The 24,492-nt window shown below is 35.2% G+C and overlaps 2 protein-coding genes across 2 annotated transcripts; both read left to right on the top strand.

Moving 5' to 3' along the window:
• Positions 1-1,994: 1,994 nt before the first annotated feature.
• On the top strand, positions 1,995-10,626 carry LOC141723481 (caffeoylshikimate esterase-like). The gene is made up of 8 exons (XM_074525300.1): positions 1,995-2,329; positions 3,514-3,543; positions 4,178-4,304; positions 4,392-4,538; positions 9,170-9,300; positions 9,371-9,508; positions 9,603-9,701; positions 10,177-10,626. The coding sequence occupies exons 1-8, from the start codon at positions 2,186-2,188 to the stop codon at positions 10,402-10,404; spliced, it is 1,044 nt and encodes a 347-aa protein (XP_074381401.1). The 5' UTR covers positions 1,995-2,185; the 3' UTR covers positions 10,405-10,626.
• Positions 10,627-12,783: 2,157 nt separating this feature from the next.
• On the top strand, positions 12,784-15,100 carry LOC141723480 (protein ABA DEFICIENT 4, chloroplastic-like). The gene is made up of 6 exons (XM_074525299.1): positions 12,784-13,041; positions 13,899-14,130; positions 14,292-14,392; positions 14,534-14,662; positions 14,762-14,850; positions 14,936-15,100. Exons 1-6 carry the CDS (start codon positions 12,997-12,999, stop codon positions 15,063-15,065), a joined length of 726 nt encoding a protein of 241 aa, XP_074381400.1. The 5' UTR covers positions 12,784-12,996; the 3' UTR covers positions 15,066-15,100.
• Positions 15,101-24,492: the final 9,392 nt, after the last annotated feature.

Here is a 24,492-nt window from a genome sequence, read left to right as displayed (position 1 = left end):
AAGATATTCAAAGATGCTGGAATAGAGTAGTGAAGTAGTATAATATTAGACTTGATATATTTTGTTTTATTATCTTGTCTTATTACTGTGTAATCTCGGTGATATATAAATCAAGAGTAGCAAATAGAAGAATAAGAAGACTAAGCAATACATTTTCTCAGAGTAACAATTGTAAGTTGTATCCTTAGCATTTCTCTGTAAGTTTAGTTGTTCTTATTTTGTAAGCAGCTGTGAACTATTCAAACTTCACAGGGTTCTCTTGATATATATATATATATATATATATATATATATATATATATATATATATATATATATATATATATATATATCTGGTGGATACATTTAAATCCACCAGTAAATTTTTAAAAACTTGTATTTTTAATTACATGTGTTTTGATTTAACTAACTCTTTATTCCGCACTTTGCAAATCAAACACTTATATATTATTATTAAGATAGAACATTTTATAATTCAATAAAAGTTTCAAGAATTCCATTCAACCCCCTTCTGTAATTCTTGTTGCATTGTTAGGGACTAACAAGGCTGCAAATCCAACTAATTGTACGTAATTTATTTTTATTTTTTATTTAGGATTGGATCAATAGTACAATTGTATTTAATATTATATATTGATTTGTTTAAATCAAAACTATTAGACATATTATAATTCTATTTGTATTTGTATTTATATAATTATATTGTGAATAGAAATTTATTTATGAGAGTGTTTTATTTTAAATATTATTATAATTACGATGACCATACCGACTAATAACCAAACTTTCATTATTTCATCTTTCATATATAGATAGTATAGAAGATAGACTGATTGATTGATAGATTATCAACATATATTAAAAAGAATTGTCCATAATATTTTGAGAGGAAGATTTATTTTATTTGGAGAAAATAAAAAAGGCAACATGTATTACTTAAAAAAGGTAAAGATTAAAAGGAATTGTCTAATCTATTTGCAGAGAAACAGTTGTTTTAGTTGATGAAAATAAAAATGGCAATGTATTTTACTTATCAAGGTAATTGGTTAGATATTAATTAAGGGCAATTGAGTAAAATATTAATTTTTTTAAGAAAGGGCAATTATGTAATTGAAGAAAGAACCGTAAATTTTTGTATTTAATATAATAATATAGATAGATAAATAATTCGACTTCAAAAATCAAATATTTTTTTATCTTATTTATGTAATTGAATTGTAAGATAATACTTACGTTAAGTATATTTTTCTTTACATTAATAGTAAAAATTATATAAAATAAATATTTTTACTGTGGACCCGTACAAAATATATCTGCGACAACTATCGGTGAGATGTGCAAATACTTTTGACTTTTGCATTGTTTTAAGATGAGATGAGATTGTTGTTCTCGAGGAATAAAAATGACGATGTTAAGTTTTTCTTGTAAATCAATGAAGAATTTATGGATTGTTAAAGTAAAGGAGATTAACAAAGTCATTAGTAAAATAATATTTAAATAAAATAAACAATTAAGAAGGTGAAAAAGATAATTTATTAGTTATTAGTGGTTATAATATTATTATTCTATTTTATTAAATAAACTTGTTCGTGATATTTAAAAGAAGTTGTTTTAATTGAGAGCAATAAAAAAAGTAACGTGTTATAATTGAAAATGATTTTTATTTCTTTTTCTATTATAATTCGATTACCAAGTTTAATCAAACTTTTAAGTAAAATAAGGCTAATTCGGTAAATTTAACGTGTAAAAAAAACAGGTACCGTACCAAAATTTTTAATATTTCATCTTTTATATAATAATAATAATAATAGATATATTTATAAAAATGACTGTATATCGCATGAATTATATACTAGTAACTTTTATTACACTTTTCAACTTTAAATCATACTTTTTAATAAAAGATCTCAAACGGTCCCTAAACAAGTCGGCCCTCCGATTTCGAAAATGTAATTTTGATTATTTTAATCATTGACTTGCCGTATCAGGACATCATCAAACTACCAAACTCTCAGAGCTTCTCAATTAATGTATCTGTAAAATCTAACCTAACCTTAAGTCATAACCGAATCAAAAAGTACTTAAAACAAATCCTGTTCTCTAGTACTCAAACACAAATTTAATACTAGATTCTTTTGGGGGCTACCTAGGTTTTGATTAACAAATTAGAAGCAGCAAAACAACAATGGGGAAGAAAGTGAAGTTCCTTGAAATTAATGATCAAGTTCAGAAGCTGTTGGATGCTGACATGGACAATGTTTCTGCTAGGCGTAGTGCTCGTGAGGCTTTTAAGCAAACTCAACTTTCCATTGATCATTGCTTGTTTAAAGTATGTTTCTTTATTCAAGTTTTGATCTTTTTAATTATGTGATTCAAGTGTTGTAAAGATTGAATCTTTTTGTTTGTTGCTATATAAAGTTTGAATCTTTTTGTTTGTTGCTAGATAAGGTCTGAGTTTTATTTACTCCTTTCAATTTTAGAGTGTTTTTACTTCTTCTTTTTTATGTTGAGTGTTCTAATTGTGCTTCCCAAGTTTTGCTATTGGTTTGTTATGTTCTGCATTGTATAAATAATAATGGAGTGAACTGTGAAGTTCTTGAATCTGGGAATTTTGCCGGTGGCAGAACCAGAGGGGGTGGGTGTCGTCCGCCTCTCAATGTTATTAAGAAATGCAGTGAATTTTGATTGAAATTTGAGTAGCTGAGATGGTTTGTAAAAGATTTTGCTGCATAATGTTGTGGTTCAAATCCTAAAAGCACCCTTTCTTAATTTAATTTGCTATAGTATTTTTCATTTTTTCCAATATTGTATAAGCATTTTTCTCCTGTGATTTTAAAAACTTGTATTGTGTTGTCATGACTCATGACTTTGAAGTATGGTTCTGCTGCAATTTTTGTTATAGTGCGGTTTTTTACTGTTCTCACTTACTGTACATCAATTTATGATGCCACAGAGCAATTCTATACAAGAAAACTGTTTTATTTATATAGTTTGGTTAGTGCTGTTTCCAATGTTCAACTTAAAATTCTCATTTTGACTCACTGATCAAGTTATTCAAGTTCGGATTATCTTGTTTTAAGAATTACTCAGTGACAATCCAATACCAACTTCACATGTTTTTAGCTATGTACAGACATGCTTGTTTTAAACTATGGACTTGTATCCCTGTGTTGTTTTTATTCAAACAGCTCAGCTGATCTCAGATAGTAGGCATTTGTTTGTACAGAATTTTTGTTTGTTGTGTTTGCGCACAGCTATAATTGTCACTTGTCACTCTAGTTAATACTAATATCTTATTCATCACACATCACATACATCACTTTATTTTTTAATTTGTAATCCTCACTCGTCTTAATTTGTGTTCTTTCCTGCATCACTAAATTAGTTGAAATTGAAGGTCATGATGATATGCTCAATCTTGGGTGTTTACCCTATCATTTGTTGTTCTTTTCCCAAGTTTAAAATACCTGTCAACTGTTTTCATAAAAGGGTCTTCTTTCATTTTTGTTACAGATTCCTTATGATGGTGTGAAGATGAAAGAGGTACAAAGGACTTGGTTATAACATCTACAGATTACACTAAGATTTTCCAACTCATTTTTGCAGAGATGGATATCCATTCAAGTCATTGCATCTCATTACTATCTTTCCGCAAGTAGATTTAAACATCATTCCTTGCATATTGTCATATCTAGAATTAAGCCTTTGAACTATTAATAGAAAGAGATTAAAAACTGAAACTGTCGAGTAGTGAATACCTTTTTTCTTCTTTCTTAGAATGTTTTTTCCCCTAATTATTTTGCAGCCTCTAGTGTACTTTCACAGAGCACATACCTAATATATATATATATATATATTTATAATGATTGGTAAAAATTCATCTCAACTATAAAGATGCCTTTTCTTTAACAAGGGTATCGAAAAATCATATTTTACTGCTCTACTTCTCTTCTTATGCTTTACAATGGGAAAGAAAGTGTTACAGTGTTAACCGTAAGTTTCCATATTTCATCGTGTAGTTGAATTTTTATTTACTGCCCACTAGAATCTGTCATTTTTATTGCTTGCCACCACTGGGTACAGAAAATTGGTGTCCCGTAATAAAGTTATGGCCTTTTTGTATGTTTCACAAACCTTTTATACCCAAATTTTTGAAATGATGAATTCTTTGATGCAGTCATATGAGTTGAACTCTAGAGGCTTGGAGATTTTCTCTAAAAGCTGGCTTCCAGAGACAAGTCCTCCCAAAGCATTGGTTTGTTTTTGCCATGGTTACGGAGACACTTGTACTTTTTTTGTTGAAGGCATGTAGCTCAGTATAACTATAAGTACTAGATTAACAGATAATGAATTCTGGACCAAGAAACTTATCTATATAAGATATTGCTCAGGGATTGCTAGAAAGTTGGCTTCATCTGGGTATGGAGTTTTTGCCATGGATTATGCAGGATTCGGTCTTTCAGAAGGTCTTCATGGCTATATACCAAGTTTTCACAAGCTAGTTGATGATGTTATTGAGCATTACTCAAAAGTTAAAGGTACAGGTCACCTTGCTAATTTTCTTGCATGAACGCCACTATTACCCTTTGCAGTTTTGTATACTTTCTAAGAAACGTGTAGTTAATCGCTAACCATATCCAGAGCTTAAACTGATTTCATGCTTTTTAAATTCTTCCCCTCTCCCTGTGAGCAGTTGTCTGTGCTCATATTTAAATAGATTAATTTTTCTTGGTTGCACAGAGCACTCCTCTCTTGTAAAAAAAAGGTTATGTAGATGAAGAGTATTATGTTTTGTTTAGCAGATGATGCAAAATAGCACATCTTTAATAGCTATACTACATAAAGGATTTTTCTGGGTTGCACAGAGCACTCCTCTCTTGTAAAAAAAAGGTCATGTAGATGAAGAGTATTATGTTTTGTTTAGCAGATGATGCAAAATAGCACATCTTTAATAGTTATACTACATAAAGGGTGAATGAATTAACTGTTAGGAGTTGTCCCACATCGTTTGTGGGAGGGGCAGTTTGCTAGAATATAAGCAGCGAGATAACTCCACTCAAATGAGGCATTTTGGGAGTGACCCAAAAACAAACTCGTGCGGGCTCGGCCCAAAGCGGACAATATCATACTAATTGAAGTTAGGCCTGCTCAGCAAGCCCAACAATTGGTATCAGATCTTCAGGTTATAAACAGTCCATAATAATCTCAGATTGGCTACTGAAGTGACCTAGGAAGAGGCAGATGAGCTTGCCCCAGAATGGGCTCATGGAAAAGGCAGACGTGCATATGGACTTTCAGTGTGGTTCATGGAAAAGGCAGACGGGCCTATGGACTTTCAGTATGGGTCAGGGAGAGCCTGGTCACACTGAAGGAGGCAGAATCGACAGGTGTCGGACCCGATGTGTGAAGGGGGAAATTGTTAGGTGTTGTCCCACATCGTTTGTGGGAGGGGCAGTTTGCTAGAATATAAGCAGCCAGATAACTCCAATTAGTATGAGGCCTTTTGGGAGGTACCCAAAAACAAACCCGTGCGGGCTCGGCCCAAAGCGGATAATATCATACTAATGTGGAGTTAGGCCTGCTCAACAAGCCCAACAAGTGGTATTAGAGCTTCAGGTTATAACGGTCCATAACAATCTCTATGGGCTTCCAGAATGGACCTAGGAAGAGCCAGATGGGCTTTCCCCATAGTGGGCTCAAGGAAAAAGGCAGACGGGCCTTCTAATATGGGCCTAAGGGGAGCAGATAGCCAGATGGACTTTCAATTTGGGTCGAGGGGGAGCCTGGTCACACTGAAGGAGGCAGAATCGACAGGTGTCGGGCCCGATGTGTGAAGGGGGAGATTGTTAGGAGTTGTCCCACATCGTTTGTGGGAGGGGCAGTTTGCTAGAATATAAGCAGTCAGATAACTCCAATTAGTATGAGGCCTTTTGGGAGTAACCCAATAACAAACCCGTGCGGGCTCGGCCCAAAGCGGGCAATATCATACTAATGTGGAGTTAGGCCTCCTCAGCAAGCTTGGAGTTGTCCCACATTGTTTGTGGGAGGGAGGGACAGTTTGCTAGAATATAAGCAGCCAGATAACTCCAATTAGTATGAGGCCTTTTCGGATGTGCCCAAAACCAAATCCGTGCGGGCTCGACCCAAAACGGACAATATCATACTAATGTGGAGTTAGGCCTGCTCAGCAAGCCCAACAAATGATATCAGAGCTTCAGGTTATAACGGTCCATAACAATCTCTATGGGCTTCCAGAATGGACCTAGGAAGAGCCAGATGGGCTTGCCCCAGAATGGGCTCAAGGAAAAAGGCAGACGGGCCTTCCAATATGGTCCTAGGGGGAGTAGATAGCCAGATGGACTTTCAGTATGGGTCGAGGGGGAGCCTGGTCACACTGAAGGAGGCAGAATCGACAGGTGTCGGGCCCGATGTGTGAAGGGGGAGATTGTTAGGAGTTGTCCCACATCGTTTGTGGGAGGGGCAGTTTGCTAGAATATAAGCAGTCAGATAACTCCAATTAGTATGAGGCCTATTGGGAGTGACCCAAAAACAAACCCGTACGGGCTCGGCCCAAAGCGGGCAATATCATACTAATGTGGAGTTAGGCCTGCTCAGCAAGCTTGGAGTTGTCCCACATCGTTTGTGGGAGGGGCAGTTTGCTAGAATATAAGCAGCCAGATAACTCCAATTAGTATGAGGCCTTTTGGGATGTGCCCAAAACCAAATCCGTGCGGGCTTGACCCAAAACGGACAATATCATATTAATGTGGAGTTAGGCCTGCTCAGCAAGCCTAACAAGTGGTATCAGAGTTTCAGGTTATAACGGTCCATAACAATCTCTATGGGCTTCCAGAATGGACCTAGGAAGAGGTAGATGTGCTTGCCCCAGAATGGGCTCAAGGAAAACGGCAGACGGGCCTTCCAATATGGGCCTAGGGGGAGCAGATAGTCAGATGGACTTTCAGTATGGGTCGAGGGGGAGCCTAGTCACACTGAAGGAGGCAGAATCGACAGGTGTCGGGCCCGATGTGTGAAAGGGGGAGATTGTTAGGAGTTGTCCCACATCGTTTGTGGGAGGGGCAGTTTGCTAGAATATAAGCAGCCAGATAACTTCAATTAGTATGAGGCCTTTTGGGATGTGCCCAAAACCAAATCCGTGCGGGCTCGGGCCAAAACGGACAATATCATACTAATGTGGAGTTAGGCCTGCTCAGCAAGCCCAACAAGTGGTATCAGAGCTTCTAGTTATAACGGTCCTTAACAATCTCTATGGGCTTCCAGAATGGACCTAGGAAGAGACAGATGGGTTTGCCCCAGAATGGGCTTAAGGAAAAATGCAGACGGGCCTTCCAATATGGGCCTAGGGGAAGCAGATAGCCAGATGGACTTTCAGTATGGGTCGAGGGGGAGCCTGGTCACACTGAAGGAGGCAGAATCGACAGGTGTCGGGCCCGATGTGTGAAGGGGGGAATTGTTAGGAGTTGTCCCACATGTTTGTGGGAGGGGAGTTCGCTAGAATATAAGCAGCCAGATAACTCCAATTAGTATGAGGCATTTTGGGAGGTGCCCAAAAACAAACCCGTGAGGGATCGGGCCAAAACGGACAATATCATACTATTGTGGAGTAAGGTCTGCTCAGCAAGCCCAACAAGTGGTATCAGAGCTTCAGGTTATAAACAGTCCATAACAATCTCTGATAGGCCCCTGAAGTGACCTAGGAAGAGGCAGACGGGCTTGCCCCAGAATGGGCTCAAGGAAAAGGCAGACGGGCCTTCTAGTATGGGCTTAGGGGGAGACGGGCCTTCCAGTATGGGCTTAGGGGGAGCAAATAGCCAGATGGACTTTCAGTATGGGTCGAGGGGGAGCCTGGTCACACTGAAGGAGGTAGAATCGACAGGTGTCGGGCCCGATGTGTGAAGGGCGAGATTGTTAGGAGTTGTCTTACATCGTTTGTGGGAGGGGCAATTTGCTAGAATATAAGCAGCGAGATAACTCCACTAGAATGAGGCCTTTTGGGAGTGACCCAAAAACAAACCCGTGCGGGCTCGGCCCAAAACGGACAATATCATACGAATGTGGAGTTTGGCCTGCTCAGCAAGCCCAACATTAACCTTACCTCTCGCTTGAATAAGCTACTGTAGTGTTATTGTACCTTTGCTGTTAGTTATTGACTTATTGCAATAGCTACACAGTTAAATCTCTACGAATAAATGACCTTAGGAATGAGTCATGACAAATTTTATTAATTTATCAAGGTTTAAAATGCGCTGTCTTAGTGTCTTTGTTATTTTGGAACCGCAAAAATATATTGAAGATCTTGATTTATTATATTTCAATTAATCACGGTTCTGCCAGTTAAACTTAGACCCGACAATTTTTCACACGACACGAATATGACATGAAAATTTAGTATTTGTATCTGTATTTTGAGTACACGACACGAAAAAATATTGACCGGGATGTTTTGTCGGTTTTGTGTTTACCCTTTGGGTACACAACACGACACAAGATACACGAAATAAATATATTTATAATTAAATATTAATATTTTTTATAAATATGTATATTTATACTAAATAAATGTAAACATAAATATGTATATTTGTAATAAATACTTTGAAAACAATGCATAGCTTTATAATGTTGTGAGTATAAATGATTTAAATGTATATATTCCATATAATTTTGTAAATTTTTTCAATAAAAATTCAATACTTACATTTATTTATTTATATTATTATTAATATTTAATTTTACACGAAATACGATACGACACAAAAACGGAGGTACACGAACATGAAAGTACACGGATCATAAATGGGACGGATTTGTGTTTGGCCTTTGAGTATACGACACGAAAAGGTACACGACACGAAAGTATGCGACACGAACTAATTGACAAGTCTAGTTAAACCTCTATAGATTAAATACCTCGGAACCGGATTTTTTGTTTCTTATAGATAAATAATACTAATTATCAAGATAAGTTATACATTAGCTCTATTGTGTTGGGACCAAGAAAGTATATCGAAAATATTAATGTGTCCTTGGTTATTAATTTATCAAGGTTTCACTGCAAGGTTATATTAATATATACACGTGCAATCTGTGTAGTATTCTTAAAAAAAATATTGAAGTAGGATTAGTTGGATGGTCTTTTTTGTTGTAGAATACCCAGAGTTCCGTACTCTTCCAAGCTTTTTATTTGGGCAATCTATGGGTGGAGCAGTTGCACTGAAGGTGCACCTGAAGCAGCCTGATTCATGGACTGGTGCTATTCTTGTCGCACCAATGTGTAAGGTACTACCCTTAACTCTTCTGGTGGCATTCTCATTTGAGTTATATATTAAATTGTTTGCGACAATTGTAGATTGCAGATGACATGGCTCCATCATGGTTGTTGACCCAAGTTTTAATTGGTGTAGCAAAAGTTCTTCCAAAGCAGAAGCTTGTTCCAATGAATGATTTTACTGCAATGGCATTCCGAGACAAAAAGAAAATACCTCTGGTCATTATCTTCCTATAGTCTGTCAGCATTATATTTTGTTTTCCCATACCGGCATCTGACTGTTTCAAATATTCGATCATATGGCTTAATGCAGGCAACCTATAATGTCATTGCTTACAAGGATAAGCCACGTCTAGGTACTGCTTTGGAGTTACTACGGACGACCCAAGAGATAGAAAATGAACTTCAAGAAGTATGCCATTACCTTGATTAATAATTCTTGAATATGACATAGGCATCACTTGATACGTAGCTCTTTGTATTATGGTTACTTCTCTTTTGTCCATTAAGTCTTAAATTACACAATTTTTTGGTTCTTCATCCCATGTATATCACTCCTAGTATCCTAATCTACCTCCTTGTGAAAATAGTGAATACAAATATGCAAGGGTTCTTGTAGAATGCTCCCTGCTCTAAAACTGTTTAGTAAACTACCAGTTTCATGGTGTCAAATTCGTCAAAGAGTTTGGTTATGTGTTGGCATTTTACAGTTTTCTTAACACCATATGAACCTTCGGATGATGGTTGGCAAAAATAAGTACTAGGGTGGTTGCCAAGCTTTTTTATATGCTGAAAAACACAGGTCTTAAATCTAGTGCAAGAAATTTTGTAGAAGCAAACCAAATACAAAATTTATAAGTTTCTAATAGAGCCCATATCTTGTACAGGTCTCACTTCCGTTAATCATACTACATGGGAAAGCTGATGTAGTGACTGATCCATCCGTGAGCAAGGCTTTGTACGAGAAGGCTAGAAGTTCAGACAAGAAACTTAATCTTTACGATGAGGCTTATCACTCCCTTCTGGAAGGCGAACCAGATGAGATGATACTTCGTGTTTTGGGTGATATAATCTCGTGGCTTGATGATCATACTAAAAGCGTACCTACCGATTGATGATCCTAAACTTTGAGGTCTCATAAATTATTCGGATATTGGAAGAAATTATTAGCTGCTGTGGTATTCCTTAGTAACCCCTCTTGCTTCTTTATAAATCTAAAATTCTGTGTATAGAAACAAATCAACAATGCAGGATTGCCTTTGTTGCTGCTAATACATCATTGAAACAGTTGTAAAATTCTAAGATTAGCTTCAGAAGAAACTGAAGTTCATTGGTTAGGGGTGTACATGATGCCATTTTACCCGTTCTGTTAAAAAATAGTAAGATGAATCTTCCAGATAATTGAATGGTTAAATCTATTCGTCTTGTGCTGTAAAGTTGAAATAATTGTGGTCGACTCGTTATGTGTAATCAAGCAAGCTAATTACACGCTGAGCTACAAGTAGGGATGTACACGGTTTGGCCAACCCGACCAATGCAAACCGAACCGGTCCTATTTCGGCCGAACCAAACCGATTTTTTTCAACCCGATATATAGTTGGGTTGAAAAAATGTCAACCCGATTTAATTGGGTTGGATATGGTTTTCGATAATTTTAAACCAATCCAACCCAACCCGATTAAAATATATATGTACATGCTAATAAGTTAATCCAAAATTATGTTTATGCCATTTACATAGATCCATATATCTCTAACTCTAAATGTAACTTATAATCTCCGTGTTCATAGTTCATTTCGTAACAACAATAGATGTTTGATTAGTGTTATATTTTTTGCATTTATGATTCATTCCAATATATAAAGTGTAAGTAATATTATTAGTAATTTTGATGTCGAAAATTAGATGTTTAAGACTATTCAATATGGAGGATTGTAATATTGTTTTGAACTATTTTCAAGTGTTTTAAACTTTAAAACCTTATGTTTTATTATAATTTTTTATATTAATTTTGTATATTTATAAACCGATCCAAACCAAACCAAACCGAAGTATACAAATTGGTTTGGGTTACAAATTTAAACGGTTTGGGTTGTGTTGAAATTTTGAAAACCCGAATTAATTGGGTTGGGTTGCTAAATTCTCCCAACCCGTCCAACCCGATCCGTATACACCCCTAGCTACAAGTCATTTAACACTAGCGCACGTTTTGAAAGTTGAAAGTGGGAAACATTAGACAACCAAACAACCTTTTTTTCCCACTAGCACAATTAGATTAGATGAAGACAATCTTGATAAAAGGTTTACTAATTTTATTTGAACTTGATTAACATTCGATAAACCGGTAACTGCTATTTCTTTCATAGATTCAAACTAATATCAATCAATTTGAATCTATACCATCCAAATACAAGCAGTGCTTTGGAAATCAGATCTAATTGATTAAAGTATTAATTTATGATTTATTGAGCAAATTTGAAATATCGAATAATTTATTGATATATAACGAATTAATTAAATATTTTTTACTGATTTATAAGATATTTTTGAGAAATCAAGCTGATTCCCGAAACATAGCCTAAATAGTAGGTAGATTTGTCACTGCCGTACTTTTTACTTGAAAAGTTAGGCGATTTAAAATCGAAAATTTGGCAACCAGAACCAGACAAGTGAAATATCATGTTTTCTTGTTATACCGGTATGAATTAAATTCCACAGAAATTGTGCACCGAAATAGAAATTATTCAGAGTGTATAAAGTAGTATTTTAATATATTAAGTGTTAGGTTATTTTAACTTGATGCGGGTCACCTCGTAACAAACGATCCAGAATTGGTGGAGTATAAATTCATTAAATCTATATATTAAAATGGTTTATAATGAAAACTGTAACGTAAGGGGCACAAACGAAGAGTAAACAACCAACACAAGTCACAGAGCCATCACCATAGTCAACATTCAGTTGTCAAGTACTCCATACCTAATTCTTAAATCCTATCACAAATAAATAATTTTGATAGATAATAGATTACAACTAAACTTTAGTATTGCTATTTTAAAAAAGTTTTGATGTTAATATTTAGGAAATGGCCAGTTGGCAAGGAGGCAATGAACATGGCCACCCCAGCTCTTTCACACTTTGAATCTTATGGTCTGTACTCCTCAATTCTTCCACTACACTTCTGTGTTCCTTCTATATCCGATGATATATCATATATGAATATATTATAAATAAGTATTTGTTCTCATAAATTTTTTGGGTGAGCGATGATCAAACTCAGAATTTGGGACGGACGACTGACTCTTAGGCACTTGAGCTATTTAATCGTATTCTCTTTTTTGAAATATTAATTTATCTTCCGTGTCACAATAAATTTATAAAAATATTAAATATAAAAGAAAGTCGAATCTGAGTCTCCCGCGCGATACCATGTCACGAAACAAGTCACCCTATATAAATATTTGAACAATGACATGACATATCGTTTTGATCTGTGAATGCATATATGGGCATGAAACTTCATTTTTCGTTCCTTTTAAACGATTATACCCAAGAATAATTATCAAGTTAATTTAGAAACATAAACTATTATCATTTCAACCCGAGCTATAAATGTATACATATTCTGTAACCGAGTGAAAAGAACGTTGTCATTCAACTTATTTATTATTGCAATCTTTGTTCACTTATTTAACATTTGACAATTGATGGCTTCCTTTTCATGCCTTTGCAGTTCTTCTCTCTTTGTTAAGGTAAGTGTCCTGTGTTCATATAGTTTCTATTCTAATTGCGTTTTAGTTTGTAGCTATTTTTCTTTCTTCGTTTGTCTACTTGATTAAATCTTGTGAAGGTGAATTCAAGTCATATTTAAAAAAATTGAATACTAAGTAGAATTATTAAGTACTTTAGTATTTACCTTTCTATCTATGTTCATATTGCTCTCTTGGATCCTAGTTGGATATTATGTTTCTATTTGTGTTCATCAAGAAAGTGTTTGCATGATATATATTTTTGTACAGGGTGGCAAAAACCCAAACTTTTATGCGAAAATTTCGAAAAACTGTATACAGATCATCACAGTCAGCAGTACTACAAATCAGTAGTTTCAAAGTTACAAATTAACTGGAGGAATAATACAAGTCATTTAAACAGTTGGATCATCAATAATAGTGGAGTGTGATGATTTTAATCTTTTTATTACAGTTCTGGTTTTAGCCTATTGATGATATGTTGGTGTCAGTTTGTCGATTGAAGTTTTAAGGGTCAAGTCTACTGGAATTTGTATGATATCGACTACTTTGTAAATTGAAACTCTGGGGTTCAAAAAAGAATTTTGAAATTTGAACTCTAAAATGATTTTAATCTGAATCAGTTTACCCCAGTTGATTTGCTTTATTGGACATATATATTTACTCAAGGTGTTTGGACTTTGATCTATCCAATCCTATATAGTACAAAAATATGCTGAATTTTACCTTTAAAGCGATTGCTTAAATAGCGATCCTTATGTATCCCTCAGATTTTTTTGTCTATAGTTAAGTTCTTGTTTCACAGGTGACCCTGGAATAAGGATGCTAATAACCTTCATGTTTCTGCTTTAAAACTGTAGAATGACGACCTAAGACTGACTAACAGATTATTAGAAGCCTGTTTTAGAAAGGACCAGTTAACAACATGTGCTCTTAAAAGTTTCAAAACTGACCCTTTTAGTCGACATCCACCAAGCATAAAGACGAAGAGTAGAACTGAATGGAGTTTCAAAGGCGGATCAAGGGCAATCCCCGGACCAACCATTCACAAATTTGCTCGTAATAGAAAAAGCTGTGGAGTGTATGCTTCATGTAAGTTCATTTTCCAGAAATAATTTGATAGTAAATTTTAATTTGCTATGCATATCCTAAGTTGTTATACTTGGTATCTTTTCTCTTTGAATTTGTTCTTATCCTTTCATATACAATTGTCAAGTGTTCATGATCTAACTGCTCTTTTATGTTGCTTGCAGGGTTCACGAATCCTCAAATTGCAAGTGGTGCTTTCACCCTGGGAACTGCAGCTGTTCTTCCATACTACACTCTTATGGTTGTAGCGCCAAAATCTGAGCTGGTATGCTTCTATCACCAAATGCGGTGACAGCTTTTATTGACATGCAAATAGTAATTAGGCCCAATCTGAAACTAAAGTTTTTTATTTTCTGAAAATTGAGAAAAACGACTGATATGCATGTTTACTTGCTCCAACAATCAGACCAAGAAGTCTATCGAAAGTGGCATACCGTATGTTACGCTTGGTCTTTTGTATGGTTACCTACTTTACCTCTCATGGACCCCTGATACAATGAGGCTGATGTTTGCGAGCCAATACTGGCTTCCTGAGGTATGTTTGAGTAGCTTGTGGGAAAAAAATGTGGTTTTTCCATTTGTAGAAACGCTTTGTTGTTAAATGAATTTAATGAACCAAATTATGTTGTTACAGTTATCTGGAATAGCTAAGATGTTCTCGAGTGAGATGACACTAGCTTCTGCATGGATTCATCTGTTAGCTGTAGATCTGTTTGCTGCAAGGTTTGTTTCTCTCCCTCATCCATGTGTAGCTTTGTGGTGGGAGACTTGCCAAGTTCTAACGTTTGACATTTTCTCATCCTATCAGGCAGGTTTATCATGATGGACTGGAGAACAAGGTCGAGACACGGCATTCAATTTCCCTTTGCTTACTCTTTTGTCCTATAGGAATTATATCTCATGTAGTCACCAAAGCACTAACCAAAAGTTCAAAGTAATAGAAGTAATAAGATTCATTTTTTGCTTTTGCTAAGTTAATGCATTTCATGTCACACCTGGTTTTGCTTCTCACAATTTTATCAGCATCTTAAATAAAATACAATTACAATAAGGAAATCGCTACGCTAACATGATCTAGTACATGTATAGTTCTCCAGCCCCCTAGATTATAAGGTAAAAATGCAGCAGGTAGGATTACTCGGTGAAAAATTAATGATGGAATGATTACGAGCTCTCTGCAGTCAGATAGGAGGCAAAGATGTATATCCTAAGAGAAGAGCCAACTGAAAGGAGTAGTTAATGTCTTGCAATCTAGCTTGGTTTTGAAACAAAGGCTTCACAGCCAAATTAGAACTGATATTTATTACATAATTCAAAACTTTAAAATTTTGTAAGAGATGAATTTTGCAGATTCAGGAATATTTGAATGATAGGCTACTACACTGAATACAGAGTATGCATCCAGGTGTTCTTGAGAATAACAACAGATACAAATCCCTGGTTATTACAATCTGCTGGAAACACCTCAATCAACTTACAGAAATATAATTTGTTAAAATCATATATACCCAACAAGTTTTAACGCCAATGATTTCCAGGAGCAAATTGTAGTTACAGTGCCACGCTTTTGACACAAATTAGTACATAATTTTCAAGTTACAAAGAAGTAGTTTCTACAGTTATTTGAAAGTAGGGGAATTCTGTAATTTCTTAGCGACTAACCAACTAGAGAAATCAATATACTTGGATTCATTCTAAATTTGTTATTGTACTGTCTTCATTTCTATTATTAAGAGTTAGTTTGGTTCAAACAGTGGTATGTGGTGGTACTGAGAGGCGAAATTAAAGAGTAGTATGGCTGATACCTAAACAGGTACTCCAACCTCCTCCGTCCCATACATATTTTTACTGTTATATATATAATATAAAGGTATAAAGATAGAACTTGAGAAAAACTATATAATAATGGAAAGGAGATCACCATCCTTTTGTTCATCTATATAAGCATATGTAAGTTACAAGTAAGTGAAAGTAGGGCCGTCAATGAATGAGATTTAAATCGGATCGACCTTGATCCATGTTCTGATTCATTTAATTTTACCAGATTCAAATTCGGATTCAGATTCTGATCGGATTTTTGTAGGATTTTTTATAACCCGATCCATATCCAGATCCATTAGGATCACCGGATCACGGATCGGAACTCTGATCCGTTTATATATTAAAAAATGAAATATAAACACAAATTTTTACATTACACCTAATATTTTTCACAAATCTTTCAGGAGTAGCGACTAATATACGTTGTTTTTGCGTTTTGGTAGTTGAATGTATATGTCTCTACTCTGTTATTCTTCGTGTTAGGGGGTGATTTTACCATTTGAAGGACTTGCAACAGGTATATATGATATGCAATGAAGTTTTATAGGATTTGCTAAGATAAATACCCTTCAGATGATAGCCAATAAATACTTAGTATTAATTCTGTAGATTAGGACATTTAAACTGGAACAACATAGTATACACTATACAGAAGATCTATGTTCTTCACAATATAGGAAATAATACAAGCGAGAGATCCTAATGAAATAACTAATAAGTCTTTTGAACTACACAATTTTCAACATTGCTAACAAAATATAAGATAAATATTTTATATATTTTATATATAATTTATTATAATACATATATATATGATATATATATATGATATATATTAAATTATCTGGATCGGATCGGCATAAATCCATATCTGTTTCTTATCGGATCGGATTTTTTTCGGATCGAATTTTTTTTAAGTGATTCATATCAGCTCTATTAGCCTTCGGATCGGACCGGATCGGACCGGATTTCCGATCCATTGACATTCCTAAGTGAAAGGCCAAAGGTTTGTACAGGGTCGTCTAGAACTTTTATAAGACCCTGCGCTATTCTAAAAATGAGGCCCTCATAAATTACAATTTTTGTATATAAAATAGAAAATGATCCAAAATAAAGATTAAGAAGAGAGTATGGATAGATGTAACCTGTTTGGAGGCTTTGAAAAAAAATAAAATTCAGATAATTTCTACACCCATTAGATAAACACCGGAGCCTGCAATCTTTGATGGAGAAGAAAGAGATGAGTCACTAATGAAAAGAAACTTGCCGATTAAAAGTTTTGCGTAGATAGAATAAAATATGTGTGTGGTTAAGTGGTTTAACTGCCTTTACTAGTTTCTGGGGAGAGATGGAATAAGAAGAGGCATACACGGCTTTGTTTTGAGAAGTGATGAGTGTTTAAATAAAATAATGATTAACTGATAGTCAATTCAATATTCTCATACACCTCTATATTTAAAGTAGGGTAGTCTGATTAATAAAAAAGAATTATTTTTGTTTGGAACAAAAGACATACGTATAAGACGATTTATATTTGTCATCAGTATAGTAAAAGATAAAAGGCAGTAGTAAAAATTTGGGGCCCCTAAATTTTGCCCAAAATCTTGGGCCCTGTGCAAGTGCACCTGCTACACATGTCCAAAACCGGCCCTGGGTTTGTATAATAATGATAGAAAGATGAAAGTCCAGGAGTCATACACTTAATGTATATAACACTCCCCCTTGGATGACTCGCGCCAACAACATGCCTCATTAAAATCTTACGAGGAAAAACCCAATGGGAAAAAACCTAGTGAAGGAAAAAGAGTACATGTGTTGTAAAAATAATAAAATACCATGACTATAACGACTCGTGTATTTTTTTTTTAAATTATTTAATTGTGCAATTATGAAAATTATTAAATAAATAAAATATGTGTGTTGGTTTTGACCGCTATGTGTTGTTTGATTATTATCCATATGTGATTTATAGTGTACCGGGTTGTCTGCGCGATTAATTATGGGATCATATTGAATTGTTTTCACTTTCAAAAGTGGATTTAGTGCAAATTTATTGGCATAAGTATTGGGGATATTTCTAAAATTGTTTTTATGATTTTATAATTACAATAATTATTTTTAGGATTTTATAAAATTGAGAAATTAATATTCCATTAATTATTTATCCTTAAATAATTTTCTGAGTATGTTTAATGGTAAAATCCATATTTCATTCTAAAATTCTTCAAAATTTTTGAAACTCATATTTATTTAAGTTTGGAATATTCTGAGAATTTTAAAATTATTTTGGGAATTTTGAGGAGTGGTTTCGCAGGCGCGTCGTTTCGTTATTTATTAAAAAGCGAGTATAAAGCGCACCTCAGAAGTGTTTTTAAAATTTCGAAACTTATATTTTTATTTACTTCGGGATATTTCTAACATTTTAAGGCTGTTTTCGTAATTTTATGGAATTATTTTGTGTGCACCTCGACCCGCTAATGCTGAATTTCGAGTTACACCGGGTCTAAATGGCGCCTCGAAAATCGTTTTAAAACTTCGGAAATTATTTTTTATAAATTTCGAAATATTTAGGAAATTATTGGACTTATTTTGGGGTCTATATCGATTAATAATTATTTGCATTGTGATACGTTAAAATATTAAAACATTCGAAATTGGGCTTGCAGTTTAGGGAATGAGACACGTGTCCAAATAATTGGACACGCGGCGTTGTATTCGGCACAAAAACATCAATTTATTTCTTTGTTTTTTTTCTCTCTACCCTTTTCATCATCAAAAGGGCAGATTCATATATATGGTTATAATCCCCTCCCTTTTTGTAGCCCTCGATTCTCCGCCTCTCGGTGCTGAATCACCGATGGTTGCTTCTTCTTTCTTTTTCCGGTGCTACGCTGCCGTCCCTGGTTATTCCGGTGACCGGTGGTCGTTCCTTCTCTTCCCCTGTGCGCGTTTAATCGCGGGTGTGTGTTATACTTATATATTTGTGTGTATCTTGATGCTGTGCTGCGTTTTTCTTAATTTTCCGTCGCCGCCCCTCCCTGGTTGCGGTGGGGAAGGTGGCGCGTGTGTGTCCTGCTCTGTGTTGGTGCCTGTGTTGCAGATTGATTATTCCTCTGTTATTCGGATTAACATTTCAGATTATTAATTTATTTATTTAACTTCTGTAGGAAATTACTTGAGTATTATTTGTGAAATAAAATATTTCGTGTGGGGTTATAATAGTTAATCGGTAGGATTCGTGTTGGAAACCCGAAATAAATGGGTACCCGCGGATTTTACCGCCGTCCGCGATGAATTTCGACGAGCGGACGGTGGACGGTGATGATATAATTCTGAGTCCTAATATTTTAAATAAACTAATTCTTGAAATTATCTTTGATACGAGAATTTGATTTTTACACTAAAGTCGAGTACGTAATTTAGTTGACGAATTGTGATTGGATTAATTGTTGGGTTGAACGGGTGATTGGGATTGTGGTTGTTGTGAAATGGATTGTTATTTTTGAATTGACGTCGACTGATGTTTCGACGGGTAGTCTGATAAACAAAGAAGACGCTGCCTGATTTCCGGGAAACTGAATGATGTAAATACGGGAACGTACCCGATGAATATCGGGACGTCGAGAAACTATATATATATATATGTGTGTTTGTGTTTTATACAAAACTTGGTTGTACGATGTGATGAAATATTTTACCAAATCGATAACCCTGATTCCGTAAAATAAAAAGTATATGTATTTTCTGAAAACGAACACCGAACCGATTTTCGAGATTGTGAACCCTACTTGTTGCGCATGTTATTATAATTTACATAATTACGAGTCAGGTTTGAATATCGTTGGGTAAAATTGGTATTGAGGATATATCAAGCATACCTAGACGTCTAACGCGGGGTATTTCGACCCTGTAGGTTATGGTCGGGAACCTGAAAGTGGAAGATGGACTAAAGATAACCTAGTGGTCAGTCGACGAGCTCAGTAAAGTTTTAACAGAAAGACCTGAGTGTCGAAGTCGAATCCAATAGGATCTAGTGGTTGGACGTTAAAGCCTGAGCAACAGAGTCGGCTCAGAGTTGATCAGTAATAGTTATAAAGCCTTGTAAGGCAAGTATTTCTGAACTTTTCTTCAAGATATATTACCAATGTTTTCGAACTGTTTCATAACATGTCGCTGTTAATCAAAATAACTCCTGTTTTATATTGCAAGTGCTTTAAACTATAAACCTTGAACCCTGATTTTCTTGATCTTGAGCTATAAGCCTTATTCTTTGTAAACCATCCTTTATTGATCCTCAGATACCAAATCACGCAAATATGATACTACTTCCCAAATGTATAACTACCAAACACCAAACACTGAAACAAAATTGTTTGAAAATACAGAAAGTTTTATACTTCAACCATTCTTTAAAACCTCAAAGAACTATACCTTGAAAAACCATTATTTGTCTAATACCTGATCCTTTTACAGGTTGAAAACCGTTTCTTATACATACCCTGATATACCCTTGAGATATCCATGAGTTCCTTACGTTTTTATGCAAATGTTTAACCATCATTGATTATGATCTTGTTTTATTGAATCATATTGTTATCATATTGAACTGCTTTAGGATTGGATAGTTTTTATATATGTGGACCAGATTCGTGGTCAGACCATACAAATGGTCAAGTTAGGCCAATGTGTGCCTTGGATCCAGTAATTAGAGCAGTGTTGTGTGCTTGCTCGGGGTTAGTGCGTGACTGATCAGCAGCCTAACCTTGTTTTTTTAAAAAACTTAAAATGAATATTTAATTCTAATGATTAGTTAAAAAGAAACTTGATTCCTTTGAATCATCTCATTTGATCATTGTTTGACCTCAGTTATCGTTATTATGACTTACTGGGCTAGTTAGCTCACTCTTGCGAATCTTTTTATGTATCCTATAGTTAAAAAGGAATACGGTTGATAACGAGGTTTCCCAATTCAATGTACGAGCTAGGATTCCAGATTGAGTTGGATCGAGCTAGCAGAAGCTTATGGAGGTAGTGAGATAGTAAGATTGTAAGAATAATTTTATTATCATTTGTAAGTTAAATTAGTTGGGATTTGGTACGTTGTAATAAAAATTAAGGTTGTGGCTTGTTTTCATACTTAAACCTGTTATGATCCATGGTTACATAGAGCAGGGTCATTGTAATTAATATTTCATATACAGGTTGATATATTGTGTTGGTGTTGTGGACCCCAAACTTCTGACCCAGGTTTGGAGGGCGCCACAGGTTGGTATCAGAGCTACAGGTTATAAGTCACTGAAACAAGCCTAGATTGTCGGGAATGGGTAGAGGGTTAGGATTAGGAGTAGGAAATAGAAAGATAAGACGTTGTGAGGTTGAGTGCGATGATATAGTAGGTCTCCGGCACGGTTCATATTACGATTCGGGATTCTCAGCTTGCGACGTGATTTCCAGACAACGGCAATGGCAGATCTTGATTTCCCGGTGTCATTTGATCATTTGGAGCTTTCCGTTCGAGGATCGTCATCTTCTCTTAGATTGAATTTGCACCTTGTTCCTCCACCAGTATTAATGGTACTACCTTCTGTTATGACGGTTGCACTTCTTTAAGCTATTCTACGTTACTTTTCCACCTTTTGATATGAGATTACCTATTCAAGAACCTCCATCTGTTTATTCTTGTTTCACTGGACATTCGGCTGTGAGTGTATCTCTTTAGTTTACCCTACATCCTGTTCTATACCCCCAGTTTAGAACTTGTCCTATGAAGCGATTGTACCTACGAGGATGGATTCGAGAGCTACAGGAAATGGTGAGTGCTTGAGTTATAAATAAAGGTGAGACGAAGTTTAGAGAGGAGATTTAAGTGTTTTAGAGGATAGCTGTTATCGGGTTAAAAGAAGCCCTTAGTGACTAAGCCACCCGTGAGTAATTATGGGATGAACTAGATGAATTTTGAAAGAGTAAGAAAGGAAAGTATAATCCTGGAATTTTTGTGAAATTAAATGATGATGATATGATAAATGTGATATGTAAAGTAGTGATGTGATGTGATACGGGCAAACTTTGTTCTATGAAATAGACTTGTTGACTATTGTATAGACTGTTCTACTTAACTACTGCAACGATAATGTTGGGAATATTACCAGTATGGGAGCCTTGATGTGAAGCTACGAATAAGATAATGTGCGACAATAATTGAAGTTTTGCCGATTAAGGAAGGTAAGTGGACACGATGAAGGAGAAAAGGTAGATTGAAGTGAACGGACCTTTATGTAATTGTTTCTTTAATTTGGTACCTTGTTATAGGTCGGAAGGACAACAACCAACTCATATAGTAAGGACAACCAGGTTTGTGATTTTCCAAACTTTTTAAACAAGTTTTCGAAAAAGATCTTCCTTTACAAATTTCTAAAAGTCTTTTCGAATAAAATGATTTTTAAACATTGGTTGTCAAGTTACTATTTGAGTTTCTTGTTTGTTAGAAAGCCCGGATTACCTGGAAGGATGCTGTTTCAAACTTAGTATTGCTAATTTCAAGAACGAAGTAACCTATGATTATAAAGAAGTTGATTATTCTTAACAGTAAAGTGCAAGTATTGTTTGATAAAAACTTACAACAGAATCAGCGTACGGAGTAACTATACATTCAATTATTAGGATTATCAGAGGTCGAAGAATACATTGATTTAACAGAAGCCGGAGCGTGATCGAAGAAGATTGGAAAGATCTCCAGACCTCTCTAAAAGCAGAATATTATTAACAAAAGGATCGTTATGTCGAATGGTACGTGGTTATTCTAAATTAAAAGAGGAATCTCGAAGTTACCAGGTAGGAACGCCATTATGATCGAATTGTTAAGGTATTATACGTGAAAGTGCGATGTTAAAGACGCAAAATTTAGCAAGTAAGAATTCATTATAATGCTTGGTTGCGAAGACATTTCAGCGGACTTTCTAAAGTTGTTATATGACGCAGTTGGGATATGATCGAACAAGTTCGAAAAGTGAATACAAATGAAATATGGATGGTAACCAATGGTATCGTTCTTGTCTTTAATATTACCGCGTATATTCCTTTTTAATCCCTAAAAATGTATGAACTTCTTTTCTTAATTCTTTACGATGATATCAAAAAGGAGGATATTCCATTCCTTTCAAATTTATTTGCTTTCCTCAAGTTTTGCTTTCTGATTGGGACCAACAGTGTTATGGTGAGACACTTTGTCAGAATGACGAAGAGTCGGGTGGGACGCCACCTAATCATGTGCTGTATGCCATATGGTACGAAAGACTGGCCATCTTAAGTACCAAAGTGGTTGTCTCATTCATATTCAAATCTTTGTTTCTTCTTTCTTTCCAACTCTAAATTTTGTTGAATTGTGAATCCTTCTAGTTGCTTCGTTGTACTATCGTTCTTTGTAAGAGTTTTTCAAACAGAAATCAACGAATTATGGACCAAGCGGGAAAAGTTCTATCTACTTCTCACACATGAAAAGCAAACAAGAGCATATGGCGAGAATAGCAAATCACTAACCCAGTCAGGGTGGCACTAAGAATCAAGGGAATCTACTCCAATTAGGATACGTCTTCGAGAACGAGAATATGCGACTTTCCTGTGAAATATGTTGTTCAGATTACGGACGTGACAACATGGATGATGATGGTAAGTACCTTATGCGTTAAAGTATTAAAAGATGTGAGAGAAACTTAATTGTTTATCTCTCAAGGTTTTGTTAATAAGATGAATTACCCTGTTGAATTGAAAAGATTATGGTTAAAAGGATTAGCAAGTCAAGAACGTGTAGTTGTTAAGTAAGTAAGTACTAATGGTGGAATTGAGGTTTCTGCAATAAGTTGTGAAGAATTGATATCATTTGAGATAAGAGGATTTGACATTATTCTAAGGAACGGATTAACTATGGAAGCATGATGCTCAAATGAACAGTCGTGATGAAAAGATAGTTCTGAGGACGCCAAATGAAAAGGTGATGAGGTTCAGTAGATGAAAGAAGGTAAAGAATTTGTTAACGATGACTTAAGCTAAGAGGTTACGGTGACCAAAAGGTAAGCACTATGGTGATTATGGATAGAAGTCAGGAGTAAACAGAATTTGAAGATTTTATAGTTTCAAGATATATTTCCAGACGAATTACCAAAATTTTCTCCAGATAGGGAAAAGAAGCTCACGATTTACTTAGCGTTTGAGATGAAGCCAGTGACTACGGCCTTACCCAAAATGGCACCAGTTAAAATGAGGAAGTTAGCAAAGTAGATGCAAGAGATGTTTGAAGTGATCACATGCCTCCGGGATATGATACAAGAGATGTTTGAAGTTAGCAAGAGATGTTTGATGTAACCTTCTCTAGTTTGAGTAATACAAGCTTCATTATCCTCAAACAATATAGTTGGACCTTCTTTACTAACCGATAGATCACATGCCTCTCGGATATGATGAACAAGAGATCGTAGCCATACACATTCTCGAATTGCTTCATGAAGGGGCCAATAACTCGACATGGTTTGAAGAAGTTGCAACAAGTGA

Source organism: Apium graveolens, chromosome 5 (genome assembly GCF_009905375.1).
Source record: "Apium graveolens cultivar Ventura chromosome 5, ASM990537v1, whole genome shotgun sequence".
Taxonomy (NCBI): Eukaryota; Viridiplantae; Streptophyta; class Magnoliopsida; order Apiales; family Apiaceae; genus Apium; species Apium graveolens.
This window is presented reverse-complemented; position numbering and strand designations above follow the sequence as displayed.

Bases quoted from the DNA above. Each gene is read 5' to 3' on its own strand.
- LOC141723481 (XM_074525300.1), top strand. From the start codon at position 2,186: ATGGGGAAGAAAGTGAAGTTCCTTGAAATTAATGATCAAGTTCAGAAG. The intron at 3,544-4,177 runs GTACAAAGGACT...TCTTTGATGCAG, and splicing joins ATGGTGTGAAGATGAAAGAG to TCATATGAGTTGAACTCTAG. The intron at 9,702-10,176 runs GTATGCCATTAC...TATCTTGTACAG, and splicing joins TAGAAAATGAACTTCAAGAA to GTCTCACTTCCGTTAATCAT.
- LOC141723480 (XM_074525299.1), top strand. From the start codon at position 12,997: ATGGCTTCCTTTTCATGCCTTTGCAGTTCTTCTCTCTTTGTTAAG. The intron at 14,131-14,291 runs GTAAGTTCATTT...TGTTGCTTGCAG, and splicing joins CTGTGGAGTGTATGCTTCAT to GGTTCACGAATCCTCAAATT. The intron at 14,851-14,935 runs GTTTGTTTCTCT...TCATCCTATCAG, and splicing joins GTAGATCTGTTTGCTGCAAG to GCAGGTTTATCATGATGGAC.